At 38.8% G+C, this 9,852-nt stretch overlaps 1 protein-coding gene across 3 annotated transcripts; it reads left to right on the top strand.

Annotated features, from left to right (window-relative positions):
* The first annotated feature begins 1,295 nt into the window (after positions 1 to 1,295).
* On the top strand, positions 1,296 to 4,993 carry LOC147607885 (two-component response regulator ORR3-like). 3 transcript variants are annotated; one of them, XM_086789756.1, is made up of 6 exons: positions 2,349 to 2,658; positions 2,744 to 2,859; positions 3,102 to 3,169; positions 3,253 to 3,330; positions 3,427 to 3,497; positions 4,218 to 4,993. In XM_086789756.1, exons 2-6 carry the CDS (start codon positions 2,802 to 2,804, stop codon positions 4,339 to 4,341), a joined length of 399 nt encoding a protein of 132 aa, XP_086645882.1. In that variant the 5' UTR covers positions 2,349 to 2,658; positions 2,744 to 2,801; the 3' UTR covers positions 4,342 to 4,993. The 3 variants fall into 3 exon arrangements, with proteins under 3 accessions (XP_086645879.1, XP_086645882.1, XP_086645880.1); XM_086789753.1 differs by lacking the exons at positions 2,349 to 2,658; positions 2,744 to 2,859 and adding an exon at positions 1,296 to 2,305; XM_086789754.1 differs by having other exon boundaries at positions 2,349 to 2,859.
* Positions 4,994 to 9,852: the final 4,859 nt, after the last annotated feature.

Here is a 9,852-nt window from a genome sequence, read left to right on the forward strand (position 1 = left end):
CGAGATTTTCAAGCCCAAGCTCCAAGCAGACCTCCAAACAATGGAGCTGTGTGCACCATGAGTCATACCTAAGAACCTTAAGTCCATGAGATTCTCAAGCCTAAGCTCCAAGCACACCTCCTCCCCAGATTGATTGAATTTCTTGCCAAACAATGCTTTAGTCCACCAAACATATGAAATCCTACAAAATATGTGATTGTAGTCTACCTCAAATAAGGACCTCACCTCTAGGAAAAAGATGCTTGCATAGACTAACAAAAAGTAGCACGTGCACAACTTTGAGTTCTAGCCCTTGTACTATCTACATTAGGAGCCAACAAACAATAGTTATAAACCTTAGTATTCTCCAATGGTTATTTGAAGTGTAGATAATACATATTGATTACTTTTTAAAAAGTACATATATAATTTATATCATATATATATACATATAAAATTTATATGATATATATATATATATATATATATATATATATATTTGAAGTATAGCTAATACATATTGATTACTTTTTAAAGAGCATATATATAAAATTTATATCAAATCAATTATCTATATGATTAAAAGTTCATATTATTTGTTCATAGAAAACGTGCAAACTATAATACAATGTACATGCAACATTTTTGTTTTTATTTGCAAATTTATTTACTGAGTCTTGGAAAATTTTAAAAATTCAAAGCACTCAAAATTTTAAGGCTCTCGTTGCGGATCATATGTCAGTGTAGGGGTTAGAATGGAGTCCAGGTTGTGGTTCGAATCTCTCATGTGAAAGCGATGGCACTTATGTGTGTGGGTGATAACTTATGTACTTTCTACTTTAGAGCAAAGATTAAGATTTAAAAAAAAAGTAAAAAATTAAGGCTGAAAGTTATACAAATTGCTAGAGAGAAATGTTTGTTTCTGTGTAAGAACCGATTCTTTGAATAAAAAAGTTAATATAGTAAAAAAAATTCAAGGCAGTTGCAGCAGATAATATTATTGAGATTCTTTTTCGAATCATTTTTTCAAACTTTTTAAAGGTTTTGAATGCAAAGCGTTTTCAAAAACGACCAAAATTGCGTGTAACGATCGCATGATGACGCCACGCAATCTTTGAGTGGGCTCCACTGCCGGCGGGCGCTGCTAAGTTAGTTAGCCGTTCAAAAAGCGCCAGATTTAGTTGGGTAGTTTTGGCAGACCGCTAAATTTGGGGCGCTGCTGATTCGCGGGGCCCGCAAAGATCCTTTCAGAAACGGGCAGCAGCCGGTGAGTAGGGGAGGCGTGACCTGCTCGACCGGTTCGCTTGTCGTCGTTCATACATTTCCGAATAAAGCCATGGCCATGGAGCTCGCAGAAACCCTAATTTTTTCTGCGCAGCGCACTGTGTACATTTTATACGATTCCAGAGGCGCATTTATGACTGTTTGATCCTCCATAGCCACAAGCTTAATTTCATCTGTATTGTAAATAGATGTACAATGCCCATTGCACATCCGCCATAGCCAATGCCCAGAGGAGCTTGCAGAAACCCTAGTTTCTTTTACCCTCATACGAGGTTGCGCAATGCGGGAATCCTTACGTCTTCTTAAACCCTAATTTTTTATCTTACGGTATCATCACATGTCCCAGTCCCAGCCTCCAGGGTCTGAATTGCACCCTCTGACCCCTACACTCCGCCATAGCCAACAGCTTGCAGAAACCCCAACTCTTAAATCACAAAAAAACAAAGAAGAAAGGGTGCCCCCCCACACCATAATGTGTGTCCTTTTCCCTGCCGCTTCATTGTCCTTTGGCTTCTATCGTCTCCTTGTCTCTTCTCCGATCTCATCATAACCATGCAACTTGGGTGTCCTTGCTGCCATTACCAGCTAGGGTTTCCTATGGTGCCTCTTCATGTCTGCTTATGCTACTGTAAATCCTAGCTTTTATCAGACTTTATCGATGCTTATGCTACCCTAACTGTAAAAACTCAGCAGATGCGACATACGCAGTTAGTAATCGTCTGGTATACACCAAATGCTCTGTGTATTTCAGGAGAGAGGTTTGTGCCGCCAACATGGCAGAGGGGCATTGTGTGGGCAGTGTGGCCATAGCCCTCAAGCTCTAGCAGTGGCTTAGAGCCACTGAAGCCATCGCATTCTGTGTGTGAAGGTATTAGAGTCGGAAGACTAAAGACTGGTATCAGGCTAATGGCAGAGGTTTGTGAAACCCTAATCACATCAGATGGGAGCTGCAAGGATCCAGAAGTCCATGTGCTTGCTGTGGATGACAGCCTCATTGACAGGAAAGTGGTTGAGAAGCTGCTGAAGACATCTGCCTACAAAGGTAATGTTGCTCTCATGTTGTCTATTCTTTTCAACGCTTTGAAACTGTTAGGAATTTTGATTTTCTGTTTTTGGGTGTCACCATCCCCGCCCATTTCAACATCGGGTGGCCCTCCTAGGCTGCCATGCCCCAGCCAGTGTCTTGCACACGCGTGCACACACACACACACACACACACACACACACACCCTGAGTTTTCCTTCTGATTCAATGCTATAGAAATCTCCACATATACTATGCTCGAGTGCTGTATTATATGACGGGTTTCCATTTATTCATTGATGTGCTGTGCTCGGCACTCCTCTCCTTCCCCATTCCTCTGTGTGTCCTCCATCTCCTGGAGTGCCTCACCAGGTATGCTAAGATTGATATCAGCTACAATCTTGCCTATATTTTCTGCACAAGTGATACACTGTATGATTCTATACCTTGTATTCAGAATACCGATGATGTGCATGTCTAGGGGAGTGCTCTCATTTTGATGTGCCGTACCCAGGATGCTCCCTTTTCCTCTAGCATCTTGCCATGTCCATATCCATGCATGCCTATCTGAAGGTACCATGACCGGTTTAGTACCACATAACCTACACGGGGTTTATATTCTTTGTACAAGTAATATTGAGTCAATTTTGTTCCCAAAATGTGGCAATCTCATGCGAGTGCATGCACATAGCCTTTTCAGTCTTAGGTGAGGTCCTGGAGGTACTAAGAAAGATTCTGGCTTCCGTTAAGCATAGGTGTTTTTAAATCTTAGTTCACTTTTCTCTGCAGTTATGTGTTGCTTTTTTGCTCTGCAGTCACAGCAGTTGACAGTGGCAAAAGAGCCTTGGAGATTTTGGAGACTCTTGGATCTGTTAGTGTGGATGTAAGCCATGTTTACCCTCTTTTCCTTATTCAAAGTATGTAATGAAAGCCTTACTCAACAAGGCTTTCTCTTGTGCTTTGCAGGCATACAAAATCAATCTTATTATAACGGATTATTGCATGCCTGGGATGTCGGGCTATGATCTTTTGAAGAGGATAAAGGTGTGTGAAGGTTGTGTGTCTGGCATATTTGGTGTCGATAAAGCTTGAGAGCAAGGGTTAGGACTGTGGTTTCTATGATATGCAATTTTGGTGCAGGAAACATCCGGCCTGAAAGAGATACCTGTCGTAATAATGTCCTCAGAGAATGTGCCCCATCGCATCAAGAGGTGTGAAGCCTATGTTTTCTGATTCTCTCTCTCTCTCTTTTTGGCACTTATCAGTATTTTTACTGTCTCGTCTTTTGGAGATTAAACTCTATGAGGCACCTGTGGGTGCCCGTACTTCCATTAGAGAATCTAATGATGGGCAGCAAAGAAAAGTTTGAATTTGCACTATCAACTACTTATTTGCTGTACTAATTCTTTCTATTTGCTACTTCCCTTAGTGCTAGGCTTCATTATGGCTGAGTCTGCCCTGCATCCTCGGAAGTTTGACAGAAACTCAGTACGAAGGCATTTGTGTGAATATATGTTCTTATGTGTGTGTGGAGTGCGTGTGTGAGAGCATATCTTGATATAGAGTTCTAGACGCACTATTGGGCACTGCTGATGTTAGTGGGGATGTCGTAGTATCTAGTCCATACTATGCATAATGGAGTTGATAGTTATATAGTCTTGTGGGTTGACTACCATAAGTATATAACATGCATGTTCCTAAAAGGTGAATTTGGGCATGTTCTTGGATTCATCTAGGTACATATATAATGTTGCCTATCCATCCTTCTTTTCCTCTGCTTATGTACGCTTATTTAAATGGTGTGTGTAAGTGTACTTGGTTTGATGTGCCTTTGCCAACTTCAGTTAAAGTCTGTCGTAAGTTGTGCGTTTTTGGGCTCTTTCTATTGAGCAAGTTCTCTTCATGACAACACTTCTTGATGCTTACTTCAGGTGTTTAGCAGAGGGAGCTGAAGACTTTCTCCTCAAGCCTCTGCAGCCTGCTGATGTTAAACGTCTCAAAGGCCATGTGCGTCCATGCAGGATCAATGGTGCTGAGCTGCTGGAGATAAGGTGAAATGTAGCTTCCCATTGATGCAGGTACAGAGCACAGAGAGGTGCTTGTATGTCGATGGCGATTGCCCCTGAAGGTTTATAACTGAAAGCTTGTTAAACCATGAGTGGGTGCACCAGGGCACATAAGATCTGGAATGACTGTCTTGAGTAGCATTGTTGTGAGAGGCTCCATTGAATGCCCAACATAACTTTTAATTTGCTAGACCAGTCATTCTCATCATGAATTGTGAATATGGATTTGAGTGGGTGACCGATGATTTTAAAAAAACGTAGCCAGAAAAAAGGCTACAAGGCACTATCAGGCATACATCTTTAGGGAGCCCTATCTATCTAATGCATTTGCATGTGGGATTTTGCGAGCAAGTAACCTGTGAAGATGGAAACGTGTAAATTAAATGGGGAGCTCTTTTTTTAGGCTGGGTTTACAAGTGCACGCTTTCCTTGTGAATCCGTTGGTGGCAGGCAGATTATATGTTTTTAAGCTCATGGAAGGGTTGCTTCCAGCTTGCCAAGGCTGCTTGTTGGGTGGACAAATCATATGAAGTAGTGGAGGTGTAAGGGATTGAATGCAGATGCTGGCTTGCCAAGCTGGCACCCAACCACTTGGTTCTGGTCTGTGGCATTTCAATGTTTAATAACTTGTTTGTGAACAATCTGGCTGTTCCGTTAGGTCCCAATTAGGGCGGCGGTGTCTAAGATGCCTTGTCCTCAATGTTGAGCTTGAGGATAGCATGTTATACTCTGCCCAAGGGCATTAACAAGTCTTGAAAGGCTACCGTTCATACCCAATCTATTCTTGTAGGTTGTGCTAAACACTGAATTGTGTTCATGTTGGAAGTTCAAAAAATGCATGTATAGGGTCTGCTTTATTTTATTTTAACCAAAAGCATTACATGGACTTTTAGCATGCCAAATGAACTTCCTTCTGTGTATGTGCATCAAAGGCCAATAAGGACAATGCAGAGGATTGTAGCTTGTTCATTATTTGGTAATTGCTTCTCTTTGTTGCAAATCAAAACACTCCACAACTAATGTGGTAGCAAGTGTTTGTATTGTGCACAGGATTGTGAACGTCCTGAGCTTCTGCTTGAGTCTGTATTGTGCATAGGATTGTGAATGCCCTGATCTTCTGCTCGAGTCTGGGGGCCAGTGGGTGGGAAATGGGTGTCTAAGCTTATTAGCTAGCTGCCTAGGCGCCTTGGGCCGGTGGCTTTCCTCCAACTCTTCTCCCTCAGGAGAGTCTGAGTCTCTAAAATCTTTTGTTGTAGTGCTCAGACAAGGTGAATTTTGGGCCCCCATCATTGGTCTGAGAGAACAGCTTCCATACAATGAAGGAGAAGAGGATGGATTGAATGATGTTTGCATTTTCCATCCAATCTTTGAAAGTTTATACAATAGTTTGTGGAAATTCCAAAATATGGCTTTGTCCTCTCTCTCTCTCTATATATATATTGAAAATGATTAATCAACATAACAGATTCATGACCTGATTAAATGCTTAAAGTAAACATTCAAACTGGTGCAAGCCCCTCACCAAAGATCAGGCAACTTTAATTATTATGTTTGTTTTCTATGCACTTGAATACTGTAATTTCAATGACAGAACTCCATCTTGATGATCAGCCTCCTAGTGTGCTTCCCCTTTGATTGGTCCTTTCCGAGTCTTTAGTCTATGTTGGATTGTATTATAAATAGAGCAAACCAAATCTAGAAAGGCGGTGTGAAATGAAGCTTGGCCTAATTCTAATTGATTAGACCACGTATGGCCAGACGGGAGAAGAGATGTCAAAAATAGAATAAATAAATAATACATAACTATAAAATAGATTAAAATTAATCAATTGACTTTAGAAAATTATTATTAAAATTTTAATATTCAATACAAAAATAGTAATAAAAGCTAAAATTGGAAGTTAAGAAATCTGTTGCTAAAATTTGAAGTTAAGAAATATATTCTTAAATTTTACTTAAATTAATTTAATACAAATATATTTTTGAACATTAAAATTGTATATTAAATAGGGTTATCATTTCGGTGGGTGTACTCTAAGGAAGAATTACATGCGTTCAAAGGGCATTAAAAAACTCTCTTTTCAATGAATCTTGACGTAATAAAATGACTCTTTTTGTTAGTAAACTTATGGGTTTTTTTTAAAATGTCATTTAAATTTGCTTATAAAAGTAGATTTTTGTAAAACCATATATTTTTAAGTAAACTCTTAAAGAATATTTTATTAATTTTATATATTAAATATATAAATATTTATATGAATATCTTGTATATATAGTTTTAAATCATTATCAGATACATCCACAATGTCGATGTTGGTCACCATACCATTTTTAACAATTTTAACTTTGGTACTCTAAGAGTGTAAACCTTAGAAGCTACACATAAGAGACTAATGTAACTCTTATCACTCATTCTTTTATGCTAATTCACTACAATGCTCTTCTTCTCTACTACTAGCTTATCTTATGCTATTTCTTGCTTGTTGGCTTGAGCTTTTATGTGCGTTTGCTTGCTTGTATGTGAGAGAGTGAGTGTGTGAAGAGGATCAAGCTTTCATTGGAGGGTGGTGGCAAAGGTCAAGGGCGGCGGCAATGTCCGGCAAAGTGGAGCTTTTGGGTGTAGCTATATAACAACCAACAATGCCACCTATGAGAATCCTAGGTGGCCTACGTTCAGAAGGTGAGTGATACACCTTGATCGTAAATTAACGTGCTAGGCCAGGACTTGTTGGTTTCTTGGTTGAGCTATTGTGCTTCTAAGTGTGGGAAGATAAAGTCCCATGACATTGGTTGTTACTTGCACCTCTCCATGGTACTAGGGCTTCCCATAAGTGGCGCTCCTCTGGAGCATAGCTCCACCGTATAACCACAATGTATTTTGAATGTATTTTAAATGGTTTAATTTTACGAGATTTTTGTTTTCGGTTCAAGAATGAAGTACGAAGGAAACTCCTAATAAATGGTATATTTTGTTGCATTGTGGTTAATTTTTGTTATAATTTCTTGTTAAGTTTTGTTACAATTTGAGTACATTTCTATAAGTTTTGTTATTTTTTACAATTTCTACGGAGAGAATGAATGTTTAGCTTAGGAAATGAATGTTTTTAAACTTGGGGTGTCTTTTAATTTCTACGTATTTCTGTAGTTTTTGTATATATATATATATATATATATATATATATATATATATATATATATATATATATATATATAATCATTTCATATATTCACACAAAAGAAAAAATAATAAATTGGGCTGGAAATTGAAACAATTAGGGTAAACGGATCTTAAATTAGGTTACGAGTATACTATTTATTCTTAATTACATTTTGTTTGTTTTTTATGTTTTTATATTTGTGCTAATAACGTAAATTAATTGGACTTAATCTCCTTATAATTTGGGCCACTAGTTTGCTAGCCTTGATTGGTTGGTTGCATTTACTGTGGCCAGGCTTTTTGGCAGGTTTTTAGGCCATAAGTCAAAGATGACATTGAAAAAAAGTAAAAAATTAAGAAATCTTGATAAAACTCCTTTTCGGGTAGTTGGGGGTGAAATCGAAAACTGCAAAAAGTAAAAAGAAAACTGGAAACCGTAAAAGTAAAAAGTAAAAAAGGTTTTAAAAATTGAAAAAAACCAAAAAAGGTAAAGAAAAAAGGAAAAAGGTAGAAGGTAATATATATATATATATATATATATATATGTATATATATTCTCAGAAATATATAATATATATATATATAATGTTTTAAAAAAAGTGAATGCACAAACTTGCTTATTATAGGCTTTACGTTGTTCGTGTCATTTTGGCGCACTTTATACAAGACTCACAAAATTTACAATTTCTCATAGTTAACGGACCAACTACTATAGGAAACCCTTTGGTTGGCTCGAAAAAAGTGCATGCACAACCTTTTCCCCCAAAGTGTTTAAACTGTCTAAAATCCACTTTGGACAAGTTTCGCTACCAAAAAAATAAGTTAAAAAAAATGGCCATTCAATTTATTCACCCTTAACTAGCCTCAAGTCATGCACTTATGGACTGGACATGTATTAGAGGGTTATTTAGACAATAGAGCGTCTATTGAGCTAGGTACGTACTAGCGTACACTCGGCTTTAGATCTTCAGTCGTCGAACCTAGTTTAGCGTTGTATAAGGGCCTACAATAGGAGCCAGTGATACTTCGTCTAATTTTGAGTCAATGAAAGGAACTGTAATCTGGCCCCACCATCTCGGTCAGCTACTAGTCTTTTTGATCGCGTAGCTAGCTACCTCAAAGGTTCGGCCCTCAGTTGTTGCTACTTCTAAACCAAACCTTAATATGTTTTGAGGTTGTTGGGTGATGGCCTCTATAACACAAGTAAAGGGATCAAAACTAGGGAGGAACGCTAAGATCCCAGCTCCAATGGCATCAATCAACTCTGCACAAATCCTTAGTTCTTCAACTGACACCTTCGAACACCTATTCACACCCCAAACTGACTCAATTGAATCCTCAAGCTCTCCTCCCCAGGTCAACTTTGACCTCCCAAAGCTTTGATTTTCTCTTCCTGACCTTTGCTAACAATCTGTTAACCAAAAACTCCCCTAGCTGACCAATTCTGACTGTATTCTGATTCGGATTCTGGTTGTTGCTGATCCTAGTCCGAAAGAATGTCCTCCAAGCTTTCTCAAAGTTCCTCCAACTTTGACAATCTTCAAAAACTTTCCCTTGAACCTCACAAAACCTGTCCAGGTCAACAGTCCCCTACCGACCTTCTGTTGACTGGATTCTGACCCAACCGTCCCAGCTAACTCAGCTCTGAATTAGTCATGAACCCTTCCAGTGTCGTTTAACATCTCCAATCCCCTAAAAACCCAAATCACAGTAAGACTCAACTTTACACACCAAGGGTTGACAGTACAGCTGACAGCTTGCTGACTCTGGAACCCAGAACATTCCCCTTCAACCCTAATAGACCAAATCTCCCCTTGTTCACCCTCAATTGACTCCTATTGTTTCTCAATTGATCTAAGGAGATGATTATTTCCTAACTTGACATAACCCTCAGCTGACACAGACCATCCAGTCCCCAATCTATCAAACTGATTTTTGCCTACGTTCAGATTGTCGGCCCAGAGTTCACGTGTCAAACAAGACAAATTTTTTTCTTCAATAACATCATCTGACTGATCCAAACACATAGCTGACTCAGATTGACTCGCTGATTGATCCAAACACACAACTGATTGAGATTGACTTACCCTATCTTGCTGACTCAAAATCTAAGCTTTCTGGTTCTCAGACCTGATTCACCAAACCTTATATCCCCACTCACATATATATTCTTTCAACAATATCAAACCACACAACACAAGTAACGCATAATTAATTCATCCATCCCAAAAATCATATGGAGCCTCTTGCACATAGATGATAATTTAACCTATCTTAACAACCCCAAGACTTAGGGTATCAAAGAGACTTAGGGTATCAAAGAGCCTCTTGCGCATAGATGAT

This window comes from Cibotium barometz, chromosome 54 (genome assembly GCF_041138505.1).
Source record: "Cibotium barometz isolate CiBa-2024 chromosome 54, ASM4113850v1, whole genome shotgun sequence".
NCBI lineage: Eukaryota > Viridiplantae > Streptophyta > Polypodiopsida > Cyatheales > Cibotiaceae > Cibotium > Cibotium barometz.

Excerpts from the sequence above, each read along its gene's own strand:
- LOC147607885 (XM_086789753.1), top strand. The coding sequence starts at position 2,170 with ATGGCAGAGGTTTGTGAAACCCTAATCACATCAGATGGGAGCTGCAAG. Across the intron at positions 3,170-3,252 it reads TTGGATCTGTTAGTGTGGAT|GCATACAAAATCAATCTTAT; the intron begins GTAAGCCATGTT and ends TGTGCTTTGCAG. Across the intron at positions 3,331-3,426 it reads ATCTTTTGAAGAGGATAAAG|GAAACATCCGGCCTGAAAGA; the intron begins GTGTGTGAAGGT and ends ATTTTGGTGCAG.